Source organism: Epinephelus lanceolatus, chromosome 19 (assembly GCF_041903045.1).
Source record: "Epinephelus lanceolatus isolate andai-2023 chromosome 19, ASM4190304v1, whole genome shotgun sequence".
Classification (NCBI taxonomy): Eukaryota; Metazoa; Chordata; class Actinopteri; order Perciformes; family Serranidae; genus Epinephelus; species Epinephelus lanceolatus.
Window position 1 is genome coordinate 36,550,027 of NC_135752.1, and position 27,299 is coordinate 36,577,325.

Here is a 27,299-nt window from a genome sequence, read left to right on the forward strand (position 1 = left end):
ACCTTGTTGTGAGAAGTTTCATGTAAAACCTGTCTTTGTTTCAACCGTGTCACTGCTCAGGAGGAAGCATTCATCTATTCATGAACGGCAGCAGATTTTAACTTCAGTTTAGTTGTGTCCTCTGTCAACTTTGAGTAGTTCTTAGTTTTGCTGCTTAAATTAAGCAATACCACACAAGAGGGAGTGCTGCCGAAAACATAACGCCCCCGGGCACATCAATCGCCAGCAGGGAGGCATAAAAAGTCTGTGCTGAGTGAGATCTATGGACATGTTATTCACTTCAATTGTATTATTTCGTTTCACCTGTTACTGCAGATGAATAACTAGGTCTTTATTTACACAAAGATTTGGTTTGGACAATTGTCTTAATAAAATAGGAAACATTATTTGACTTATAAAATGTTAAATAAAAATGTTTTTTGTTTTAATAAAAAAAACACCCCTGTATGCACCAAAACTCAGGTACTTTTTCATATTTCTCTTACCTAATGATGTTAAATCAAAATTGCTATTTGTACATAAAACAAGAGGCATATACACACACCACAATAAAATAAACACTCGTTTCAGATTGCTAAATGTGCCCTTGGCTTTTATTAACAACCACGTGATAAAATACCATCATGTGACAGTCGCTGGTACAATCAACAGCAGTCCTCATCTACTGCCGCCATTCATTCAATAATAAAAAGACATCATCTGCATATGGTAACACTAGCATGAAGGGGATACAGTAACAGTCAGAGCAGGGATGTGTCAGTTTTGGCTTAGCACTGGTTAGCGGATATGCTTAGTCTGATTATAGGACTAGAAAAAGACAAACAACATCTTTGGGTTTGCTGTAAACAACCAGAAACACACACACGGAAATCATGACTTAAGGAACGTGTGATTTAACTTCCAAGAAGTTAAAAAAAAAGGAACAAACTAGTGAGACAAAATCAAATAGAGATCATTCTTGACCTCATTGCTGTGTTTCTTTCCCCATTAGAAGTAAGGAGTGCTTGAAAACACTGCTGCTGGAAGGAAGACAAACTGGAGGTTCAGACTTGCAGGTTCCCTATAGAGCACCTCAGATAAATAAAAGAACAAAAGGTGAGGTATAGAACAAGTAACGTAAGGATTCAGGGTTGAAAGAGGTATTTAAAAGGTTTTAAGGCTGAAACAAAGTCCCTCGAATTAGAGACTAAAACATCAATCTGTCAGGACACTTTGGACAATCAATGCAGCAGAAGAGAAGAGATCACTATTTACAACTTATTTTTAAATTAAGACAAACTTTATGACATCCGACCACCTTGCATAGCTTGGCATAGTAACATCCCACTATTACTAATAATAAAACATTAAAAGAGGATACCTTGACATGTTTAGCTTTAGCCCATTGTTTTAATGTGAAGGAATTTTTATCTCAATGGGTAGAAATAAAACAGTTTGATTAGATAATGGACAAATTGACTGGAATATGTATTTTTTGATTCTGATAAAACACCAACAACCACAGACACTGGGCTAAAACTGTGAATGTCAAAAGAAGTATCATATTAAATAAGGTTACGGCTCCGGCCACAGTCGTGGAGAGCAGGGACACACTGGCTAAAAATAAGGCTTTTATTTTAAAAATCCTGAGTTAAACAACATTGTCGGTCACACAGTCGCTGCATGACCTCAAACCCCGCTAAACGGCAGTCGTCTCTTCGGTGAGCTTTTGGGATTTTTTGCATTTTAACAGAGTCTGTGCATAGAGGAGGAAGTGGGCAGTCACAGACTGGAGCAAAGACACGTTCAGTAGTGCTTCATTTAACTTTAAGCAAACGGCCGTTGTTTCATTCCTATAAGCTGAGTGACTCTGGGAGTGCTTTTCTTTCACCCCCCTCAGGGACTTGAATACCCCAAAGGAAGAGACATTCCTGTGCAGTTTCCAATGTTGACCATTTCAGCAGCAACTCCACAGTTAAAAAAAGACAAACCGAGCACTCCACGAACTTTCCCGAATATTTACAACCCCTCTGGCTACAGTTTTGCTCCATCTCCTGCTCAGCCCCCTTCAGATGTTTTCGGCCTCTCCCCGGGGAGCCTCTCTGATGCTGTCCTGGGGTCCACCGCGGCCCGTGGGTCGCCGTCGAATGCTCCGCCCAGATGAAATGAGGTCGGCGTAGCCCCGGGAGTGAGAGAAGGCATAGGCAGAGCGGCGGGAACGACGGCCACGCTGGAAGGCTGACGGTTTTTTCTTCTCCTCCTCTGCCAACTCCATCTCGTACTTCTTCCTGTTTCTCTGGATCTGGGGGATGATGGAAAGTAAGCGGGTAACATTAGAGAAACACTTCTATTTCAGCTATGCTGATTCAGCAGCATTCACATAATTGTTACTGACATCTTTATTCTTCTTCCGTACATTTTTCGATACACTACTCCTGCAAACTTTCAGCTAAAGAAACCCTTCAAATGTCAAGTGACATAGAGCTCAAGGTGTCGAGCTGGTCTCCATGGTCCCCAGATCCCAATCTGATCGAGCCTCCATGGAACATGTCGGTACCCTTGAGGTAACCCTGATCCACGGTGGGGGCTTCTTGGATCGGAGTTGGCCCTGACAGGTGCCAGACACCACAGGACCTCTGAGGGTGTTTTGTGGTGTCTGGCTCTGGGGCACTGGCGGAGGATCCTTTGAGTCCTGTGGGTTGCAAGGTGGGGTACTGGTACGTCCCACAGATGCTCAATCAGATTGGTTCCTGGGAAGTTTTTGCCATGTGCATGGCACATTGTCCTGCTTGGAGGGTGGGGGTGGTCTGCACATTTTCCTGATACTGCTGATAACTCAGGCAGGCTTAGCAGCAGGCTGGCAGCCTGATACCTGACTGGGGTCTCACCTTGTCTCCTATAGAGGGCCGGATGTTTTTATAGAGGAACTGGATGCAGATGACGGGCAGCAGGCTGATGCCCACAGTCAGGATGATGGTTAACCACAGGTAGGGCTGACGCAGAGCATTTGATGCTGCACCTATAAACACAAAATATACATGTTATGAGAAGGATGAAGAGGGCGGGCTTTGATGTGGCATTTAATGGTCCACTTGACTGCCCGCTAAAGCACTCTCCAGGCTGAGTCTTCAGCACACATTCTGCTACACAAAGTCAAGTCCCAGTATGATGATATAATCAGGAAAAATGGCAAATGAGACTGGTATGCTCTTCAAACATAACCCCTCTTCAAATGCTTAGCGTGCATCATTGTACAAGCAAGGAAGGAGTTAGATTTATGCTTTAGCGTTTTCAGCATGGATTAAGTTTAACCTTTACACGAGAGAAAAGGCTGTGAGGATGTGGAGCAACAGAAGGAAACTTTCCAGTGTAGATTTACAGTGAGAAAAAAGTACTGATAAGTTCCTCTTTGCAGCTTCTAAAGCAGCTCTAGACACTTTTACACTGCCTGTTCAAGGCGGGAATATTGCAGTTATGCCGCTTCGTCGTTCTGTATACACGGTACAATCGCAGAAAGCAGGAACAGAGTTGTCTCGCCACTGAGCCACAAACGGAGGTAGTTAACAGCCCAGAAACAAGGTCTATGTAAAACGTAAAGCCAGAAAGACAAGTGTGACATCTGGGTAACGCATTATGTGTGCGACCCACAGCGGAAGATTTAAAAAGCAGCTGTTAGCAGTTTGCAGCTAACTCAAAAAGGAACAGCAGCCAGGAAGCTTAGCGGAGACTATAAAGCCAGTGTAGTGACAGATCGGTGACTGACCTGTGAAGGTGAACACTGAGGGGAAGATGACGTGGATCCCGGCACTGTGGATGTCAAACATGATGCCAAAGTAGATGGCTATGCTGCCCAAAACTGCAAAGCAGTTAACGAAGGTCCAATAGGAGGTATCCAGAGAGATCTGACAAACACGAGGTGAAAGGGATAACAAAGGTCAGCAAATAAAATTCATTACATTCACACCTTCTAAGCCTCCTAAAACCAGTTTCCCCCTTATATTCCTCCTTGAGCAGCTTTAAGGTTGCAGCATCATACATGTTCTGACTGTCTGGTCCAGTGCTTCAAATAATCATTCAGAACATTTACTGATACTTCTTTTACTTTTAGTTATGAGTGAATGTGTCATGAATAAGGAAAATCTTAGTGAATTTGAGCTTTAACTGTAGCTGAGTCTAATCATCATGTTAACATACCAGCATGTTCTCATCTATTTTTTTCCAGGGTTGCTAGAAGCATGTCACTTCCCCAAAAACTAAACTAACCTGCAGGTTGACAATAAAAACGAGCGACGATGCAGTGACAACCGCCAAGGACTGGTAGTCGGAGGGCGCTTCTCCATCCTGCCCCATGGTCTGCAGGAAGGCTCCATAGGGGATGAAGAAGATGATGAGCGAGACGAAGATGCCGTGAAACAAGCTGACGAAGAAACTCTTGTAGTTGAACAATTCTCCTTGTTGGCCGGGCAGGTAGAGTTTTGGGAATTTCAGGCTCAGTTTGTCGTTAACATCCTGCAGCACGAGGAGGAGGAGCAAACATTTAAAGGATAAGTGCAATGTGGGTTTATGTTTCCCATGTTTTTGTGTCTATGTGACACAATGGAGACAACTGTTTTTTTTTTTTAAAGCAGTTCTTCCCAACCTTCTTGCTGACTTATTTTCCTGTACCATTTTTGTGTCCACAATAAAGTCTGTTTTTACCTGGTCAAGAAGTCCAACCAGTAGAACCGGCAAGCTGCTGTAACACAGATTGTAGAGGGTGATGAACCAGTTTTCGTAGGCGATCTGCAGACAGGGAAACAATCATTCAGTGGATCTGTTAGTCTCTGGCACCTTAACAATACTGATGAGCAAATAACTCTCTTTAGATCACATGACTTGAACCAGAATCAAACGCTGTTCTCCTGACCTGTGCGGAGTATCCACTGAAGAAGGAGTACCAGAAGTGAACCAGTGTGAAGGCGAAGTTCTTGAAGAAGAAGAAACGCAGGAACTTGCACATTCGGATGTAGGACCAGCGTCCGTGCACCAGCAGGAGGCGCTGCAGGTAACGGAACTGAGCAAAGGCGTAGTCGCTGGACATGACGGCCTGCATCCCCTCCTGACCGCTGATACCCACACCAATGTCTGCAGCTGGAGGGACAGAGGACGGGTCATGAGAGTGTGTGACATACAGGACACAGTTTGTCCTTTAACATGAGTTCTTTTGCGTCCTTACTCTTGATCATGTTGACGTCATTGGCTCCGTCTCCAATGGACAGCGTCACGGCTTTTTTGTACTTCTTCACCAGACTCACCACGTTTCCCTTCTGCTTCGGTGTGACGCGACAGCAGATGACCGCCTCGCACTCACACGCCATGTCCACAAAGTCAATCTGTAGAGACGTTCCACCATGTTTGTGAACATGCAAATCATCGTGCGACGTTTAACACTCGTCCTAAATGTTCCATTAAGTTAGCTGTACCTGTCTCATCTCCTTCTCCCAGTCGTTCATCGGTTGTCCGTCCTCAGGGTTGCTGGGAGGCGGTCGCCTTCCCAGACGGCGCAGACGCAGGCGACGGCGTTTCTTCTTCTTCTCATACAGGATCTCGTTCTGAGAAAATAAAAACAGAATGCATCAGTAGCTGCAATTAACACTTAAAATCAGTCATCTGTCATCATGTCAAAGCGGTGTTAATCTCAAACAGAACTCACCAGCCATCCTCCGGTGATGATGAGAGCGTTTTTGCCACTGCCAGGGAAGAAAGGCTCTGCGGGTTTCTTTTTGCCTCGACGGATAGTTTGAGGCTCGTTTCTCCTGTTGGCCTGACGAATTCTCAGCTTCTCACTGGAGACACAGAAACAACAGACAAACTCTTAACACAGTGGGACAGACTTATATCCTTGATGTTGAGGAGAGACATGAAACAGAGAGGTTGGTAAACAAGTTAGAGGACGAGAAGCAGGTTGATTTGTTTCACCAAAAGCAGAAAACAACAAACCTGACTGTAAACATGAGACTTCGAGTCTACAGCACGAGTTTTGTGAGAGTTTGTAAATAGATGTTTGGATTTAGTTTTGCTGTTGTTAAACGCAATCAATCAATAAATCAAAATGTGAGGCGTGTGAGGGGCTGCACACATGCCGTGTCTTTAACTACCTGGAAAACGAAACGTTGGGCACCAGGCACTACTCTGTGCCAACTTTCAAGGGCGACTATCACCAGCACCGTATTGTAGCCTACTTGCCAGAAATCCTGAGTGCAGAGCTGATCTTCTTCCAGGTGATATGTTGTAAGTGTATTAGGCCAAAAATATTTTCCATGGGACAGATGTAAAGCTCTGGCAGCCCTGCGCTAACATATTAACTTCTCCTACATATTTACTAAAGGTGGGATTCACCAGAGCATCCACGATATTATCACGATACGTAAGTCACTGCGAATTTAAATATGTCGCAATATGCTGAGTATTGCACTAAAATATTGCAATTTATTACTTTTTTTCAGCTGTAAATTTTGTCCCAAAAGGAAAACTTTGTCAACATTTGTTTTATCTAATAAGACAAAGTTTTCAGTCTGTTCATCTCCCTTTAGCCATTTTTTATTTGCAGCATTAAAATGTATCTAGTGGACTGAAAAGCAATTGGTTATATTATTCTAATAGGCAACCTACAGTTTAATTTGTATTTGTCATATTAATGATTTGTATAATAAAAAAAAAATCGATACCTGGCGCTGGGTGACGATACGATTTTGACACACAAAAATATCTCCATATCGATTTTTTTTCCCCTTATGAAAGAAGGAAAAGGCATCTGCCGTCTGTGACTGGCTGTTCCTCGTCACATGACATGCAGTGCGCGCTGCTGCGTTCCAAAAGTTGAATTCCATTTATCCCAGGGCGCAGCTGTCGTGCCCTAAAAAACAGGCGCTCGCAAACCTGCGTGCACCACACTGGCATCGCTCTGGTGTTTAAGCGTGCCTGCTGGGAGTCTACTTTGGAAACAATAAATTTGAGGGTGCAAAAAACACAGCACGTGTACGGCCCCTGGGGAAAAACAAAATTTTCTTCACGAATTCTAGGTAACACGCTATGACTAGTCACTTTGTGGTTGAAGTATTCCTTTAAGACAGATTTTAAAAAACCCTACCCATCTTAAAACTATCCTTTGATTTGAATGTAACTTTACGTAATTTAACTTTTTATTTGTTAGAGAAAGAATGCGCTCTTTTCATTCCAGACATTATGTCTATAGAAAATAATTTTTCTGACTCACAACTTGAACACTCCTTGATCTTACGGTACGATATGGTACGATACGATGCGATATGATACAATACGATACGGTATGGTAGGATACGATACGGTACGATACGTATCACAATACAGGGGTTGGGATTCAATATACTGCGATACTGTAAGCAACACAAGCAATATATACATACAATGATATGTTGTTACGTTGGAGCGGAGGAGACATGAATGAATGAATAAATGAATAAACAGAATCAACGACTACCGCAAGTCTTTGCTTGTAAATTATTACTAATGAATAATCAATACAGCCTCACAAAACATCACATCACTATACTCAAGTGGATCAATATTCTCTTGCACCCCTTTAGGTTGTGAAATTGCAGAAAACTCACTTGACGTCTTCTCCGTAGTGGATCTGCATGTCGTCTGTCAAAAGGGAACAAGAATATCCGATGTTCTCTGCCGTTTCTAGAAGGAAGATAAAACACGATAAAAGTTAGACATGGCACAAGACTTTAATCATCAATTACAGCAGTTTATATTGCAAAACATACATCATGACAGACGCAGTATGATTTTGTGTAGTGTACATATAAATAGTGTAAATATATGTCAGAAGGAGAGCTGAGAAAAAACAGAATAGCAGTCAATAAGGTTTGCTGGAATAAAACAGCATAATAGGGTCATTTATCTGACACCTCCACAAAATCTGGCCTTAAAGGTCTTACGTATTTCACCCATTTGACACAGAATTTAATGAACATATTTTTCTGAGGATGAAGAGAAGAACTAATATTTTCCAGAACATAAAGAAAGAAGTAACCTGCGCCTTATAAGGGACTTGCAAGAAAATATCTAAACTCCCAAAATACAATTATCAGGACACTTCGCCTGAAAATCAGTGCGTCCTAATAATACGGAAAACTGCAAGGACACATCGGTTCTTCCTCCCTCATAACCATGACATGGGTACATGTCGACTAGCAGCATGTCTCCTCTCTGTGGAGGTGATGGTACCTTTCTTATCTCCAGTCAGGACCCAGATCTTGATGTCAGCCTTGGCCAGTTTGGCGATGGTCTCTGGCACTCCGTCCTGCAGTTTGTCCTCGATGGCTGTCGCTCCAATCAGCTGGACAGACGGATACAGCAGGTCAGACATGGCTGAGGCTCACTGTTTTACTTTTATACAACATAGTTCTAGATTATCTGATTAGTTGTTTGGTCTGTGAAATGTCACAAAATGCTGCAAAAATGTCATCAGTGTTTCCCGAAGCCCAAGATGACGTCCTCAAATGTCATGTTTTGTCCACAACCCAAAAATATTCAGTTTACTGCCACAGAGGAGGAAAGAAACCAGATCATATTCACATTTAAAAAGCTGAAATCAAAGAATTTTTACTATTTTCTTTTGGAAAAAAAAAAAAAAAAAAAAAAGACTCAAATGGATGAATCAGTTATTAAATTAGCTGTTGCAGCTCTACTGCAACCAGTGAAAATAAAGCCCATTTATACTGAGCAATAAACTAAAACTCAAGTTCTGTTTAAGCATGAAAGCTAATTTTTGATTTGTCACATTGATCTGGATTTGTTTTCCACTCACCATCAGGTTGGACTCGATCTGCTCGTACACGCGGTCGAGGGCGGCGTCTCTGTTCGCCAAGGCCACCTGGGCCTCTTTGTGCAGTCTGGACCAGGCTTCAAACTCGTCTGTGCTGATGTCTTTGTAACACAGACACAGCGTCCGTAAAGTCGCATTGGCAAAGACCTGAAGCACAAAACACAGGCCGTGTTTCCTCCCACAGAAACAAGAGAAATGGCTACATACATGCACACCTCATAATACATGCATGTTATGGTATGTCTGCTGTGCTGAGACAGACTGCATACTGCAACAGTGCAAACTCACATCCAGAGCAGTCTGGGTAGTTTCTTTGTGTCTGGAGTTCGGGGAGAGTCGCTCGTAGATGACAGTGTCGGCTCCTTTACATAAGAGACGAATACGACCATCAGGAGCCCTCACTGAAAGAGAGAAGAGACAGCAGCACTGTTATGAGTCTTCAACCTTGGCTAGGAATTCATCAGTCTGATATTGTATCTGAGACTGAGTCAAAATAAACTCACTCACTCTTGACAATTTGGGTTTTTAATTTTTACTCCTCAATCATTTTAAGAGATCAAAGTCTATCAAACCTTGTAACAGACCAACCTCCCAGTGATTTACTTTCTTCTTACATAGCACACGTGATGGATGTCAGAGGTGAGATCTGACGGACATGGCATCTTGTGGAGCAGCCCTTTTTTTTTTTTAAGTTGCTAAGAGTTCTCTTAATGTGGATCCAAACACTCATTTTTAAACCATTTTTCTTATTTAGTTTGGAGTTAGAAGGGCTGCAGAGTTGACATGTTCTGGTTTAGACACACCTGATGGCAACAATTTTTAATCAATTTATTAAAAAAAATAGATGTGGGATAAATCATTTATTCTAGGGATGCACAATAATATCGGCATGTCATGGGTATCGATATCAGCTTTAAAACACAATATTGGAATCAGTCAACATGCTAAAAATGTTGTCACATCATAAATATCGGCCGATAATGGCTTTAAAATGAAGTCACTCAGACTTTGTTGGTGTTTTTATGTCTCTTTGAGGTCATTTTGTGTCTCTTTGAGGTGGTTTTATATCAATTTGTGATTGTTCTGCCCATTATTGTAGTTATTTTGTGTGTCTTTGTCGTTCCTTTGCATCTCTTTATGGTCTTTTTGTGTCTCTTTGATATGATTTTGAGTCTTTTCCTAGTCGATACTTGGTGTCATTTTACATATGTGGTTATGCATGATGCATTATGGTGCATTATTAGTCTCTTTTTAGTCATTTTGTTCTCTTTGTGGTTGGTCTTTGTCTTTTTTTGTCGTTGTTTTGGTCTCGCTGAGGTAATTTTGTCGCTTTTACAGGTAATTTCGTTTAGGGACACATGATAATATCGGTATGTCCTCGGTATCGGCCAATATCGGCTTTAAAATGAATCAGTCAATGTGCTCTCTCTTATTTTGTACAATGAACAAATATTTCATGTCTCCATCTGCTGGTGGGCCGTCACGATAAGAGTATGCATGTATAATATGATGTTAATTCCACTACAGAAGAGACTTGATGATCACTAAAATTAGGGAGGGAAAAAAGTGGATATCTTGACACTGGTATCGGTTATCGGCCAAGAAGTCAAATATCCTGCATCTTTAATTTATACGGAAATATTTTTTCAACACAGCACTTCCCTTGGACAGTAAAACATCATCAGGTCGTCATCCACATTAAGTCAATACAGTATCAGTAGAGTGTGTGTGTGTGTGTCTGTGTGTGTGTGCATTCGTACAGATGATAGACATGCGCTTGCGGTCGGAGTTGAAGTCGAGCAGTGCCAACATCTCGTAGGTCGTCTCCTGACCCATCTCACTGATGGTGATGGTGTCCTGCGTACGAGACAGAAACACGTAGCCGAAGTTCCTGGCGGCCGTCACCAGGGCGCCCTCATCAGGGGACGCCGCCTGGTACACCAGTTCACCTGAGAGAAAGATATGAACACATACATGAGGAGGTCGTGTCCAGTGCAACACCAGCAGTGCAGTGTTTTCATTGTCATTTGATTCAATGAAAAATGTTCTAAAAAATGCCTTAAGGACAAATTTATGGCGCTGCCGCCATGGTGGTTGCAGTTTACCCCTCATACATTATCTCCACTGCCTTTGCCCAAAATGGGATCTGAGGATTACCGTCTTTGTTGTCCACCATGACGGTGTGGCAGAGAGAGAGCAGTTTGAAGAACTCTGTAGCATCTTTATCCTTCTTGGACCGGACGATCGCCACCAGGGAATTGTCCATGAACTGGAACTTTTTGTCAGCCTGTCGGTTCCAGCTCCAGTCCACCGGCTAACAGGCAAAACAGGAGAATGGTTTTGAAAACCACAGTCGACATAGTCAGTAATTACTCTGCTGAGTTAAGTATAGGTCAATTTAGCACTTGTAAAACATGGCTAATGTGATATTTAAATACAAATCATTATCCCTCTGTTTCAGCGTTGTATCCTACAAACGAGACATTTGATAAATCTTCATCTAATATTTTGTCACATTTAACACGTGAAGTATCTTATTTTGGAACGCATCTCTTCTCCTGAATCTACAGCTGGTGTATTTATATATAAATATATTCTCTACGTCTTACCCGTCCTCGGTCCAGCACCACTCCCTCAGCTGTGGTCGGTTCACCTGTGGAGTAGAGAGCAAAAACTTAAAATGACAAAACTGCAGATCAACACTACAGGTGAAGATTCTCAGTCTTCCAAGTCATGGTCATGCCAAGTGCTATATATCGTATACAACTGAACTTGCGCAAGTTTCTTGAAGACGTTTCACCTCTCGTCCAAGAGGCTCCTTCAGGTGTAGCTGACTGGTGCAGAGTCGCAGGCTTTAAACTCTGTGTGGGTGTGAACCTTTACAGAGTCGTTGATCATGTGAGCTCTGAGTTTTAGAGTCATTAGGGTCACATGCGTTGTTGGCCCACCCGAAGCCTGTGGGGCATTAGGGTTACCGGAACAACACCAACCCTAATGATCCACATCATGGCCAGGTGGGTCAATGAGGGTTACCCAAAAGGACACCAACCCTAATGAGCCACATGATGGCCAGGTGGGTCAATGAGGGCCACCTGAACAACACTGACCCCAACGACTAACATGATGGCCGAATGAGTCAACAAGGGTTACCCGAACAACACAAGGACTGAATCCCAATGTCAACCTTCTGGACTTGCATACTGAACTCTCGCAGACTTCAGTCGTACGTACTGTGATCAGTTCACTGTCATCACGTTAAGTCTGTGAAGGAAGAGACATGCCACTGATAGACAGCCCTCGGTACTGTTTTACTCATTGCTATAGAAATGTTCAGGTGACGATTGCAATCATGGTAACAAGACGTAAATCTCATGTAATCCAACGTGATGGCTGGGTGGGTCGACGACTCTAAGTGTTCACACCCACACAGGGTTTAAAGCCTTCGACTCTGCACCAGTCAGTTAGAACTTAAAGACTCTTGGATGAGAGGTGAAACGTCTTCAAGAAACTCAAGCAAGCCCAGTTGCCTACGAAATAGCACTTCGAATTACATAAAGTTGTAGATTATGTTTCATACCTGCCCTACCCAGCCTACTTTAGCTCCCTGTTAGAATGTGCATTTAATGTTTCCCCTCCTTCATAAAGCACTTAAACTGTGTTGGACTGTAACACAGCAAAGCCATTTGCACACTTTAAATCTGTGTGTTCTGTAGCTGTTACTCAACAGTCTGTTTGCGCTGCTCTCATCTAAATTCAACTTCTTCCTGCAGCAGTGAAAGACTTTCCCTACAGGGATCATTACAGGCCCATTTTTCATCATTCTGATAACACAGACCTGTCACAAGTCTGAGGCAGAGAGAATACGAACCCTTTAGTCCCTGCAGACACTGGTTGTTTCATTTACACAAAAGAAATCCAGCATATTGAGGTGCACTGGTGCTGTTTTGGGTTTCAATAAGATGGTTGTCATTGCTATAAAAGACAGCAGGTGTCACACTCTCCTTTCTTTTCCACTTTACCACCACTACTGGTTTCTTTCCATCTTTCCTCACAAGTTATTCCAGGGCTCCAGTATTTCCCTTAAAGTCTTTTTTTGTGGTAACAAAACCACTAAAAAAGTCAAATTATTTTGATGTCTGAGTGAAATAAAGCAGGTCTGTACCGTAGCTGCGTCCAGCGATGGTGCACTTCTTGAACTGCATGATGTTCTGCGTGAGAGTTCCCGTCTTGTCGGAGAAGATGTACTCGATCTGACCGAGCTGCTCGTTCAGGGTGGTGGTTCGAGCCTGCACGGGAGCGACATTTGATTTAATAAAAAGGGCAAAATCATGCACGGCAAAGACATCTCTGCTGATCTGCTGCTTTTTACCAGAGATGCTGCAGTTCAGCTCTGTATGGCTTTAACAGTCTCAACTCAAGGTCTGTTTAACAGGTTTTACCAAAACCTTTAACTACACCCCATGTTCTCTATCAGAGGAGAAACCTCAGAATGCTCCGCTATCATTACATAATCTCAACAGTGGATCATCTGATAAGGGGTTGAAGAGAAAAATTCAATTTGCTAATAAAGACAGTGACAAAGATAGTAAGCGGACAGAAAGTTGAATTATTTTGTAAGAAGATGGGTTTTAGGACTCGTTCCTTGAGCACTATGTTCATTAGGTAACATAACCTTGGTGTGACCCCAGACTCACAGCTCAGCCATAACTGTCACTACTTCAGTGTTTTTTCACTTCATGAATTAAAGGTAGTTCTGTCTCCAGACATATGGAAGGACATACGTAATAATACATGTATGACTACAACATTAATTGGAGAGAATATTTTTGCTAGATTCAAATGCTTTCTTTTCAGTACTCTAGGGAGGGAACACCAAGCTGTAGGTGAAAATGTGGGGAGGTAGAAGCCAACCACACCCACATATTCTATCCCTGTCCGGTTTTGCAGCAACATTGGACAGAAGTAAGGGAGGTGATAGACAGCACTTTTCAGTGCTCACTAATTTTGGGGCCCGAGCAGTTATTACTTGGCTGAACACAGCTACTCTCTCAACAAAATGATAAGTATCTTTTCAGAACTTTAAGAGCAGCTGCATTAAAATAAATAACAAAAATTTGGTTAAAACCAGAGGCGCCACAACTCAGCAAATGGAGGGATACAATTGACGAGATCTATAAAATGGAGATGATAAACCACAGCACTAGGAATCCAGCTTCACTATTTGATGCAAGATGCAGAAAACAGATATTATACAAAGGTAATAAGGTCGGGGGAAATGACGGGAGAAGGAAGAGGAGAAGGGATGGAAGAAAGGACGGAAAAAGAGAAGAAAGAGTGTTACGAGAAGTAGCCCAACTACTGTAAGAGACTAATTTTGACAAAGAATATATAAAAAAAAGAAAAAGGTTGTTCGGCATTTGATAGTACAAAAACACCCTTAAAAAGGAGTTGAAAGTTGCAAGCACGTTTAGTTTTGATGTTTTATAGCTAGCGAAAATTTGCATTAGCATTATCAAAGTTAACCACAGACTGTAATGCACCGTGCTAATCATGCCAGCAGCTCGCGTAAGGGTTAGATCGAACCTCTTACCCAAATATGGTTATCTCTGGCTCCAAAAAAACATGATGACAACGGTCTAAGTGCAAAAATTGATGATTCAAAACACGAGTCCACAAACCAATGGACGACATCACGCGGGCTACCTCCATTATTTTATATATTGTATGGCTTCTACTGTCCACACATGACTGCTACGGCACAACTATAAACTTCTTTATTATTAATTTACTGTTCTAACATTTGTCCGATAGTTCTCTCCTTGGAAACAACTTCAATAACACATGATGAAGTCTTTAACGGGTGCCTGAAAATCGGGATCTCAACTGAGTCACGACATGAACTCAGTTTTGGTCCTTGAATATTGAATTATACTTGATGAAGGTCTACACACTGAGACATTGTTCATAGGGATCTGTTGGTTCTTCTTCTCTCCTGGAAAAAGTAGAACATCCTCTGTGGACCGAATGTTCTGTGCTACATTTAGAGAAAAATCAGAAAGCTAAAAATAAATATTAAAGCAGTGGTTACGCACCTTGGCTGGTGTGTCCTTCTCGGAGAAATACATCTGCAGGTCCCAGTTGATGAACTTACTCTGGCCCACACGAATCACCTCCACACTGAACACAAAGCACACAAACAACAGGTTTGATTTTGACAACTGTTTCTTAGAGGCAGAGCTGTTATTTGACGACAGTGTGCAAGAGATCCAGTTTCACACACCACAAGTCTTAAACATGTAGGTACAGTTTCACTGACCTGACATATAGGGAAATGGGCACCATGGTGTTGAGGACGATGATGTATCCCCAGAAGCTGAGGAAGCCTCTGTGGGAGGCGTCCTGGTTTTTGCCGTCGTACAGATACCAAGCCTTAGAGCCGATCTCCTCATACCAGAAGGTGTGACCGATGGCCAAACCAGCTGCAACCAGGATCAGCAGCACAAAGATCTACAGGGAGGGAACAGGAACACAGTTAGACACCTGGTACTGAGGCCTGATATTGTCAATTAAATACAATTTCATGTCTCCTGTTTTTTTTAAAAAACAAGTTCTAAAACACTGTGGGTTTCATGAAAACATCGCCTCAAATTAAAAATAAATACCCCCACAAAGAACATGCAGCTGATAGATCTGAATGATGGGAGAAGCTGAAAGGAGATTAATCCAAAAATGAAAATGAATTCCGTGATGAAGAGTTTTGCAGGTGTCTCAGACTTACTGTGTAAACCATGTAGTTCATCAGCTCGTCAATTTTGGTCCTCTTGAATCTCGTCTTACCACCGTTCTTCATGATTTTGGTGTCAGCTCCTACGACAGCACATCAAAATGGTGGAGTTATTAATCATCTATTATATTTTAAATGATCAGCTTTCACGGTCAAATTGTATTTGGTGATGAGAAGTTAATGTAGACTGGTGGTGACAATTATTTCAATTTCTCAATTGAATATTTGATCAGTCTATAAAATGACGATTTCAAATGTCTTCTTTTGTCGGGCAAACAAGCCAAAACCAAAACACATACATGTAAATTTGGTAAATATGATAAAGAGATATCTCATTAATTAATCAATTATCAAAATTGTTGCTGATTCATTTTCTGTTCTGATCAACAGTTCATTAAATTGACTACTGGTTTCAGCTCGAAATGTTGATTTTTCATGCATAAGGTAAAATTGGATCCGTATACAAGGAAAACATTTGACAATTTTTAAAATATTTATGTAAAGACCAGCTTTAAAGGAATATTTCACCCCCAAATGAACATTTGTATATGAATTTTTCACCCCATGTTAACGTTGTATTTGAAAGGAAAGGCCTGAAAGCCCTTTCCAATGAGGAACTGAATGGAAAGTTACAGTTAAAGGAGCTATATGTAAGAAATCTAAAGCAAATAGTTGTAAAATCATCCTAATATGTCACAGAGACTAAGGAATAATGTTAATATAACATACTGATCTCACCGACAACAATAGTACAGCCAGAATATTCACATTTAATTTTTTTAAATTTTTTTTTATCATGTTTATGTTTTGAATTTGTGTTTTGGCCTGTTGCGCCACCCACCGCCGTCTACCAGTCACGCAGTCAGTAGAGTCTCAGCATCAGTTACAGTTACGACTGAGCTACAATGGCTGACGGTGCAACTAAACCCAAACAACCTCGTTATGATTCCCAAAAACGCCAAGACAAAACTCGAGGCAAAGCGAGGGTCTATATAGGAGATGCTTTTGAACAGTGGAGATGGTTGAAAGCGGAGAAGAATTTGAAATCAGATGTTGAAGTGGCTACTCTTCTCCTCGACAGGTAACCTTTAGCCAAAGTTGGCTAACTAGCATCATAGCTAGACGGGGATGGACATTTCGAATACTTTCAACTGTTATTCATTTTCGATCATACATTGTAGCCCATGTGCAGGTGGGTCATCGACCCGACTGATTTTTTTGAGAAGCAAATGTTAGCAGCACAGCAAGCAGCATTAGCAGTGTCCCAGTACATAGCATTAGCAGCCGGCTCCTCCTCCGCTGTATCCCAGCAGCAGCGTTAGCAGCAGAGAAGCCGGACTTGCTCGAACGGTCCGCTGGAAAACCAAAGATCAAGGACGCGGCGATGCGGCCCTGCCACAGCAGCCACCCGTGGGCAAACAAATCAGTCTCCAGCGTGCCGCTGTCCAGCAACCTTAAATCTGTAGGGGAGGGGGGGCGGACATGACTCGCGGCAGTATTTTGAATTTGAGTGCAGTAACCGTTTTGGCCACATTCTTACATACAGCGCCTTTAATCTATGCTCTCTTCAAAGCCAGACTCCATTGACAAAAACAGTCATTTTACCTCACTGAACACAGGAGCTATTAGTGTAGTGCTGCCTCGATTAGTTAAAATGTTTGTGTTGTTGTGTAACTTTGGCTTAATTTGGGTCCAGAAAATTCACACAAAACAAATACAACAAACCACTAGAGGCAGTGGTAGACCAGCAGCTCCTGTGTTCAGCAAGGTAAAATTACTGTTTTTGTCAATGGAGTCTGGCTTTGAAGAGAACATAGATAAGTTTCACCTTCAGTTCAGTTCCACATCAGAAAGTTCTGTCTGTTTGGGAAGTACTGAGCATACGACTGGATAAATGAGACTTGGATTGCATTAGTTGTGTGAGAGTGTGTAAATAGATGTTAAATGCAGACCCCTATGACTTCTATTAATCAAGAATGCTCTCAGTTTTTGGATTCTTTGTTCACTGTGGAGGCATGTGAGAAAAACAAACTTTTCCTCACAAATTCATAATAAAACAGGGCACTGATATATAAATGGTAATTTGGGGGATGAAGTCTTCCTTTAAATAAGCTATGAAAATGATTATGATCACTTTACAGTCACTTAAATTCAAGCTGTGCATCAGCAGAACAAAGATGGTGTTTATCCACAGGACACAAACCTGCGAAGATGACAAGGCCGTGACACTCCTCTGTGTTTCTGATCTTGCAGCCTCGCAGCAGCATGTTGTCCAGGTCCAGAGGGTAACGCTCCCTCTGCCACAGCATTGTCCCCACAAACTTGTCCAGGCGGTTGTTCGGCTCTTCACACTCGATCAGAGCTTAAAGAGAAACAAGACGACACAAGGACAATAGATAAGAGATATTTTGCTGTGGACCAAAGATGACCTCTACTCACCAAAATGCTTATATGCTTATAACAAGTACGTCTATACACCAAGTACTGCTGTTTTTAAAAATGATTTTATAGTTTGTATTTTCATTTTAAATGGATTATTAGATTCCTCTCTCGGGTGTGTCTCTGTTTGAGTGAGTAAAATGATTTACGCTCATGCAAATAAACTTGGCTTGTAGCTGTGAAGCGTGCTCACCATCAAACTGAGCCAGCTGACGCTCCTCCTGCAGCCTCTCATCTGTCACTCTGAGTCCCAGCTTAAACTTCAGATTGGTCTCTCTGCACGGGGGAGATAAAAAGACTTGTAAAGGACCGACACCAAAGCCCAGAGGTAGACAGATTAAACTTCATAAAATCTGGATAAAGGTGATAAAGAATTCTCTGCATGTAAGTCAGTCTGCATAAGTGGCATTTATTTATGAAATCAATTAATTATTCATTCTCTGATGCAAATTTGCTGTCACAAAGAAAGCAAATAGAGATATGTGTTTAAGTTTAGTTGCCATTTATTGTAAATAGTTCCATTAGAGACGTCTGTTCAGGCCTGTGTGTTTGATTTTAAGGTGTTTCTCACTTGATCACAGAATGTACCATCACACTGGTCACATGGCCGAGCCTGGCAGAGGTTCTTTAGTTTCTGTCAAAAGCTCTTTACACAATTACTCTCCTCTTATCGGTGACTAATTTGTTGACTGAACTCTTGAGAAAACTACAGCTCAAACAAAACTGTATCGGAGCAAAGAACGCTGCTCCAGCAGTGACTGTTAGCAGTGGGCATATCAGTAAATTATAATGAAGATGATTATATTCTTTTGTTATATAGGTGAACTTAAAGGGTGAAGAGTCTTACCCGTCGAGCTCAGCTGTTTCTACATAGCACAGGCTGTTTGGGTTGGAGCTGGATAACAGCAGGATGTCAGCCTGGAAAGAATCAAAAACACACACATGAGTTTAACACTCATATCTGACCACACATCTGATTGTGATGTAGAAAACTAGATCCCTCTGTGGTCTGTGAAGACCACAGAATTTCTAAACGACCATCCCTGTCTCAAACCAAAGAGAGCATTATTGTAAATCAGCAGATTTCATAACAAAAACAGCACTACAAATTTATAGTGTTGATGTCTTTGCTGTGAACCTGAAGCTTTCGGTCAACAGTTAGATGTTAGCAGTTAGCATAAAGTTGCTGTCACTGCGGTGCCGTTAAACACTGATTCACTGTGAGCAGGAAACAAGCTTACAGATCTCCAGCTTATATGTTAATAATATCTGCAAGTTAAGCTGGTGCTCCATGGTAGCAAAATGCACCTAAATACTCGTAGTCTGCAAATACAAAATTACTCATCATGTCTGTTCACGACCTGTCGCCCAGGAGACAGTGGTCTGGATGGGCAGGGGAAGCATGTGATGTGTCATGTTTCTGAGTGTAAAGTTCCCCAATGATGTCAGTTTAAAAAAGCAAGAGGTCACACATGCACATTAAAACAACCTGTGCTTCAGTCAGCCAACAAAAGTCCAACAAAAGTGATGCCGATGGCTAAATCATCATACCGGAATGAATTCGTTCTTCTTCATACGAACCACATCTCCAACCTGGATGTCCCTCCACTTTGACTCTTGAAACCTGAAGCAGAGACCCATCACAGTTTTCATACGTGCACACTGTCGTCACATTTTAATGATATACAAGGACAAGAAAGTTGGGGAGCACCCCCTTACTGGCAGTGTACAGGAACAAACCTCGCATAACACAAAATATACTTTGATATGCACCAGGACTTTGTGTAGACCCATTTCAAACTGCTATACAATACTTTTCTCAAAAGGGGCTCCCTAAAAACATGTTAATTCACCCAGGGCGGTGCCCAACGTCCTGCGTCACACAGTGTTGTGTGCCTGATGTGCTGTCTCCCTCAGATAAGCTAGCAAAACCATAACCTATAAAGTTGTTTGTCAACCTGATATTTGCTTTAACCCTGAGATTAACCTACAGGAGACCTTGCGTCTGATTGTAACTTCAAACAGAGTTGAATGTAATTTTTTGTGACCATCGACTTACAAAGACAAACTCAGATTTTTGCTGCTTGTACTGCTGACACAGCTGCAGCTCCAACTAGCCTAATATTCCCTGCAGATTTCCAAATGACTGTTACCTACGTCATCATGTGCACTCGGAGCACAGGCTGAGACATTACAGAGCTTGTCAAAGCAAACACTGCTGCGTCCTGCCAAACCATGTCCACATGAAATACCCGGTTTTTAGGGAGTCCCTTTAAAAAGTTTTAAAAGATGTTGGATATCTTGTTTTATGAATGAAAGATTTGCTCTGACCTGCCTTCCAGAAGGACTTCACACTTCCTGTTGTTGATCTCTTTGTCCATCCTGTGCCGCGCCTGGAAGAAAAATCAAGCATTGCTGCTAAAGTACTTGTGCAACAGCTTAATTAAAACTGACCGGCATAAAATACATTTCAATTCTCCAGTTATTGCCAGCAATACCAGATTTCTTTCAAAGTGCAGGTAGCTACAACCCAACTTCAGTCCACTGAGATGTGGTTGAAAGCTCAGAAAAGAAGCTGAGATTCAGCTGAAAAAGAAAACAGGAAGTCTTACCAGATCATCCACCAGGTCTTTGACAGCAGTGATCCCCAGCACCACGACCAGGGGAATCAGCGTGGTGTACCAGGGCAGAGTAGAAATGTCTGGAATGACCTGACAAACAAACATTTGTTGGTAAATATCTGTGCTTTTTAACCAGAGCACAGGGGGTTAATCTCTGTTGAGATGTACCTGTAAGATGAGCAGAGCCAGGAAGTAGAGGTTGGCGGCTCTCTTTAACTGCTCGTACAGGTTCAGAGGGAGGAAGGTGAGGACGTTGTACTTGTACGTCTTGATGGCGTTTCCCTGCAGAGGGGAAAGACACAAAGCAGATGATGAGCGGATCATCAGGAGTACTAATGAGTCTGTTGCTAAATGTTGTTTGTGGCTCTGGGGGAGTTTCAAGGTATACCATGATGTAAAGGTTTAACAAAAGTCCTAGACGTCAGGAGACACGGCGTTCGTCCTGTTCTCATGGTGCCAGTAATGACTTCAGTGCTGTGTTTCAGCAGAAGATAACCATCTGAACTCCGTCCATTACAGCCTGGTTTCCACTCAGTGAGGAGTCCATCCCTGCCGCAGCGTCACTGAGCAAGACACTAAAGCCCTACCGGCTCCAGGTCTGCTCTGAGAGTTTGATTTCACAAAATAACCCCGACTGCACTGTCTGGAGGCCAGTCAGCAGTACACTTGATCACAAAGGTGTTGGATGGAGTTGAAGTCAGGGCTCTGTTTGGACAGTCTTACCCCTTTTCTACCAACATGAATCAGGTTCCGTCTCACTACCTGCTCCGAATTTTGCATCATTCGGACAAAAAAAGTCTTGTTTTTGTTCAACCTTTTGACACTGCAGTCTGATTGGTCAGTAGAGGACGGTCACTCTGCTCAGGGCTGAGTTGTGTCTGGTTTTGAGGCTCATGTAACCACTGTTCATACTGTGGAGAGTTTTATTAGTAAACTGTAACTATAAAATGAAAGGATGTTTTGCTGCCTCTCACAGCAGCTGGAGTCTGAGAAAAAATAACTTCATTCACTGGGCCGACTGCCGGCAACTTTTAAGGTGGAACATTAACTTGTAATGTTACTCAATGCATGAGTTGACGACGTGAATCCATCAGCACACCTTAAATTTCACTGTGACAACTTTGACCATCACTTTAGTTTTTATATGACATACACTTTTAGTAATGAGTGGATCTTCAAGGGTTTATATATAGTAATTTTGACCAGATTATGTGAACAGTATATATCCTAATCCTCACTCCGAAAAAAGTGTCACAGAGCGTCGTTCCTGTGGGCTCCAGCAACACTAAACCCCTGAGCTTGCCTGAGAAGGACTAAATGCACAAAGCTGCTATTTTTAAATATCCCATGGAGAGAGACTCTTACTGCAGCCTGTTCTATTTTGTTGTGAAAATGTGGGCGTGCAGCCTCGTTCTGTGGACGATAAACCAGGTGCAGACTTCCGTCTGTGTCACCGCTGATGAGGAAACACAGTGAGTGCTGGACGGAGCAGTGAGTGACAACAACCCCGCCCACATTTAAGAGGACTGTCTGTGGCGGAAACACTAGGGTCTAGGTACTAGGCCTGGGACGATCAGCGATCAAATCGTATATTGGCGATTGGAGGGTTGCCAGGCGATTTGCTGGATATCAAGGCGATTTTGGGGGGGAAAAAAAAACAAAAAAATGGCACTCTACCGAGCATTAAGAGATGTTTTTTGTGGAAATACATGACTGTCAGAGAAGCCCCGTTTACAAACAGACCTACAATCCATCTCCTCTCCTGGCAGCCCTGCGCTGACAGTGACAAGCCTCATCTCTTTGATCCGAAGTGACACAGCCCGTTTGCTCATGCTTCGGGGTCGTTCAATAGAGTAATTGCAAATAAATATTGTTTTAATGTGTAACTATTGACATGTTCACAAGGGCTTTCATAAATTCCTACAATGTTGCGGCACTGCCGCCTTTGCAGGTTAAAAGTTAATGACAGCGACCTGAAGTGAGGAGGAGCAACATGTCTCTGGCTTGTCAGGGCAGCTGTGTCGACACCGCTGCGCTGACAAGCCGGAGACGTTCACTTTTGCATGTGATGCAAAATATCAAAATAACGTGGTAGTGATTGATGTAAGACACGCACCAAGGCCGTAACCCCCCACGTGCCAAGGACGTAAAACCTCACCTATCTACACCCCACTATGTAAACCATTTCTTTATGGACCTGACTTTGTGTAAGGGGACTGTCACGTAACAGGAAAGGGCTGCTTCACTGAAATGTCCCCTAATGACAATGAGTGGTTTCCAGCTTAGCAGGCGGTATCCTGGTTAACTGTGCAGGCAGTGGCCCAGTTCGTGGGGACGTCAGTTACGAGATGGAGCTGCATTACAGATAACCATCTGAACTCTAACCTTTAATGGCTTTGACTCGGTTATGGAACAAACAGGCACCATCAAGAACATTCATCAGCTGTTTCTACCTTCTCTCCAGCAGCTTCCTGTTAGATCTAAGATCATAAATATACAGAGGGTTACTGTTGAAGCTGTTAGAAACATGTTCTGGCTTCAGTCCCGCTGAGTCTCGCTGCGTCTAATGTGTCTATCAATGAGGAACAGGTAGGCTCAGCTGGGCGATCAGGTTTCAGCCTCCACAAAGACACAAAACACTCTTCTGTTTACCAGCTGCTGAAAAAAAAAGTCCCTGCAGAGAGTCTCAGCTTTTAACCAGCTAGAGTTTTAAACTATGGAAAGAGTACATTCGTTTTTATTTTATATTACATGTTAAAGGTAGAGCAACCTGACAAAAGAGTTGCGTCATGAACTAAAAATGTACACAAACCAGGAAAAGCCATGTGAGTCTATTATGTCTATTGTGAGTATGACAGCTCTCCACTGAATCAAGTACACGCCCAGTTGCCATTAATCTACAATGCTTTCACCTCACCTCACCTGTAATCTACACCTTCATTCAAAATAAACAAAATAAAAGCACTGCCAAAGAAAACAGCGCTTCGTGTATTTCAAACAAGACCTTTCAGCAGCTCAGGGCGCCCTGATGGAGTCTTAAATGACTCAACAGAAACAGAGAGGCGACGTCAGGAGGAAGCAGAGACAAGGAAAACTATCAAACCATGTTGGTGTTGTACATCACGTTCATACTCCATTAGCCTGGGATTATGCTTTGGGATTTATACATCAAATACTGTACAAGACCTGGCAATAATCTAGCTCGAAGACATGTATAGTATGAGATGAGTTAATGCTGACTAGAGTTTTGATCGGACTCGAAATATCCGGCCCGACCCGACATGAACCCACGTGGTTTCTGTCCAAGCCCGATACCAGCCTGATTTAAAACATTGATTGCCACAGTAAAAAAAGAAATAAATAAAATTAAGTTTTAAAATATTTACTACAGGCTAAGGGCCGACGTGTTTCCTCACACCACTTCTCCTTCTTCTCTTCCTTTTGTTATTTCAAGACTCATTGCCTCTGTGTCTCACACACGACAGGTTCAGCAGAGCAGGCTTCACCCCTCCAGTGCACTGGAGTCTGTGCAGTGTATGAGTTTAATTCTTCAACAAAACTTTCACTGTATACAATGACTTGACGGCAAAACAGTCCACACATTGTTCATGACATGGGAAAAAAAAATACTGGAAATTTGGCACGACCCCGACCCACTTCAAGCCTGCAGGAATTTTGAGAAATTACAGCCGTGCTTAGCCCAAATCTGGCAGTCCAGGTTGGACCAAATTTGATTCTACAGTTTTTTTCTAATTGTAGATCGACTTAAAAGAGACTGTACTATCCAAACCTGGAGCGTTCCTACTAGAGCTGTACCAATACCGATACCAGTATCAGAAATCCCTCCGATACTGCCTAAAATGCGGTATCGGGTATCGGCGAGTACAGCCTATGACCAATCCGATACCACGTAATGCCTCACGTCATTACGCATACGCACGCTACAGGCAAACGAAACGGAAACGGAGGGGAGTTTAAAAAGCATTCTACTGTAGCCTTTATAATGTCTTTTTTACCAAATTGTGTGGCTGCACTTTAACCTGTGTCTTGATCTGTGTCAACACTGGATAATAATAATAATAATAATAAAAACGTTTTATGGCATTCATTCTACTATTATTTATTTATTTCTTAATATTTTACATAGAGTTTTAGGAGTTGAGACATACAACAATTCACATCCCATCCATTTTTATTTTACGCGCTGATATCGGATCGGTACTCGGTATTGGAAGGCACCTAAGGTTCAGGGATTGGAATCGGTATTGGATCGGTACATCTCTAGTTCCTACAATGGATTGGTATTTCGGTTGAGTTTAGGTTGTTATGTTGCCTTGGGCTGAGCTGGGATTAGGTTTGGTTATTTTCAAATGTAATTCCCAAAGAAATTTCTATCTTATTTTTTTCATGGCATGTATTGAAAGAAGATACACGACACCCAGTTGAAAGAATAGCCATTAACGGCTTCAGCTCCCCATCTATGCTCTCGACCAAGCCACTAAACTCCATTGAGAAAAGCAGTCATTTTACCTCGTTGAACACGGGAGTTGCTGGTCTACCCCTTCTTCAATCAGTTAGCTAGTTTGTGTTATTGTGTGACTTTGGTGAATCCAAAATAACCCTTTAAAACACCAAAGTGACACATTAACACAAACTAACTAACTGATTGAAGAAGGGGTAGACCAGCAGCTCCGGTTTTCAGTGATGTTAAATCACTGAAATGCTCATTCTGTCTGACATGAAATAGTTGAAGATAAAAACAGTTTAACAGAAACTTAGTTTTTACTTCTGGCAGGTTAAATATCAGACTTGTATTTCCCACAATGACGAAGTAACATGGACAAAGACTACCAGGAGATGTTGACTGATCAGTTATCTCCCTACAGAAACTTTTAATTCCCTGTAGGCTGACTGTAAGGAAATTAACCGAAACCATTAACGTTTAAGTAAAAAAAAAAAAATCAACCTAATAACTACTGGATGATTTGAAAAACAAACAGCATGATGAATGGCTCATTTAAATGGAGTGAAACACAAACTTGCCCTGCTCTTTTTCCTGGGAGTGTCAGCTATGCTCAGCTCTATATGCTCAGGATTAGTTTCAACCAGGACCAACAAGCAGGGAGGGTAAAAGGCACCTTCAGACAACTCCATCAATCAGCAGGTGGGTGTAAACAGTTGAACTTACAGAGTATCTGCTCTTCTTGAAGCACAGGAAGACTTTCTTCTGAAACTCTGGCAGGTGGTGATATGGTCGGTCGTTAGCTTTCACCTTCCATCCCATCTCTGGAAAATAAAACATTAGTAAAAATGGTTTCATATTTTTTCTCTTTTGAGCTAGCAGTTTCCACCTGCTTCCATTTTGTGTGCTAAGCTAGGCTAAACACATTCTAGATGCACAAAAAATAAAGTGATACCATTTTTCTTAGGTTTCTAATGAGCCTCACAAAAGGGATTTCCCACAATTAAGTTCATCCAGAATAAATAAAATTTTCTTAAGTCACTCACCGCTGGGTTTAGCTTCCACCGGGGGCTGCGGGGCTCCTGGCGGCTCTTCTGGTTCCTCCTCAGAGGTTGCATCCAATTCGTCGTCCGTCTCATCGTCACTGTACGGCATGACCTCATCATCAGGCCCCAGGGAACCCTGGGAGTCTGCACGCCGTCGACTCATCTTAGCGGCTCAGATATCTCTGAGTGGGAAGAAGAGTTTTAGTTGGTCAGTGATGTCGGTCTGTTGGTTCGTCCAGACTCAAATATCTCAACAACTTTTGGATCGACTGGCTCAAAATCTGATACGGACATTCATGATTCCCAGAGGAGGCATCCTACTGACTTTGATCTCCTGACTTTTCCTTTGGGGACACCATGAGGTTAACATTTGTGTTTTGGAGGGAAATTTATGGGCTGAACTGAAATGACTTTGGTGAACCCTTACCCTTTCATCTCACACCATATCAACTCGTCCATACTTTTAAACATCATCTTTTGTGACTAAGCACTTGCGATACTAGTGACCTTTCCTTCAGCCTCAGCTGTACTTTGTGTTAAGTGCTAATTAGCATAGGGTAGCATGCTAACCCGGTACAGCTAAGACGGAAGTCATGAAGATCCACTCCAGATCTAAAACCAGCAACCAGCAATAAGGACAGGGTGGTGTTAAACATGCTCTAGAAGATCTCTAGCTTAAAACACATCTCAGTCAGCACCTCATCTTTAACTCCAATGTGAAGCAGCAAGGTGATGCTGTATGGATCATGGAAAACAACAAAGCACACAACAAACAGGCTGAAAACGTTCATTAACACCTGCCTTAGGAGGATACTAAACATCTGGTGGAAAGACAAAGTAAGTGATGTGGACCTGTGGGACAAAACAAGCCCGGATCCCACTGATTTACAAATTGAAAAAGGAGAAAGTGGAGTGGACACAGTTTCAGAAAAGCTGCCACAAACATCACCTGACAGGTCCTGATATGAACCGGCAGGGATCGAGAAAAAGAGGGAGAGGAGGTGTATGGGCAGAAACAAGTGGGCTCAACTGGGGAGATCTTTAAAGAACTGAGTGAGGTGGAGGACATTTGTCAATGGCCGATGCTGCCTTGAGGAGCAAAGGGCTTCAATCA

At 42.3% G+C, this 27,299-nt stretch overlaps 1 protein-coding gene across 1 annotated transcript in view; it reads right to left on the reverse strand.

Moving 5' to 3' along the window:
* Positions 1–575: 575 nt before the first annotated feature.
* Positions 576–27,299, reverse strand: part of atp8b1 (ATPase phospholipid transporting 8B1) — a 46,678-nt gene continuing 19,954 nt past the window's right edge. The window contains exons 2-30 of the mRNA XM_033647387.2: positions 26,186–26,367; positions 25,866–25,963; positions 20,846–20,959; positions 20,669–20,767; positions 20,388–20,449; positions 19,608–19,680; positions 18,904–18,974; positions 18,250–18,332; positions 17,821–17,979; positions 15,612–15,700; positions 15,150–15,340; positions 14,926–15,010; positions 12,996–13,119; positions 11,443–11,486; positions 10,991–11,147; positions 10,594–10,782; positions 9,122–9,234; positions 8,816–8,980; positions 8,233–8,344; positions 7,608–7,683; positions 5,672–5,804; positions 5,442–5,570; positions 5,195–5,351; positions 4,886–5,109; positions 4,678–4,761; positions 4,243–4,488; positions 3,743–3,881; positions 2,868–2,998; positions 576–2,281 (exon numbers count right to left, since the gene is read on the reverse strand). Coding sequence (XP_033503278.1) covers positions 2,048–2,281; positions 2,868–2,998; positions 3,743–3,881; positions 4,243–4,488; positions 4,678–4,761; positions 4,886–5,109; positions 5,195–5,351; positions 5,442–5,570; positions 5,672–5,804; positions 7,608–7,683; positions 8,233–8,344; positions 8,816–8,980; positions 9,122–9,234; positions 10,594–10,782; positions 10,991–11,147; positions 11,443–11,486; positions 12,996–13,119; positions 14,926–15,010; positions 15,150–15,340; positions 15,612–15,700; positions 17,821–17,979; positions 18,250–18,332; positions 18,904–18,974; positions 19,608–19,680; positions 20,388–20,449; positions 20,669–20,767; positions 20,846–20,959; positions 25,866–25,963; positions 26,186–26,348 — 3,744 coding nt within the window. The 5' untranslated portion in view covers positions 26,349–26,367 and the 3' untranslated portion in view covers positions 576–2,047. The remainder of the gene's footprint in view (positions 2,282–2,867; positions 2,999–3,742; positions 3,882–4,242; positions 4,489–4,677; positions 4,762–4,885; positions 5,110–5,194; positions 5,352–5,441; positions 5,571–5,671; positions 5,805–7,607; positions 7,684–8,232; positions 8,345–8,815; positions 8,981–9,121; positions 9,235–10,593; positions 10,783–10,990; positions 11,148–11,442; positions 11,487–12,995; positions 13,120–14,925; positions 15,011–15,149; positions 15,341–15,611; positions 15,701–17,820; positions 17,980–18,249; positions 18,333–18,903; positions 18,975–19,607; positions 19,681–20,387; positions 20,450–20,668; positions 20,768–20,845; positions 20,960–25,865; positions 25,964–26,185; positions 26,368–27,299) is intronic.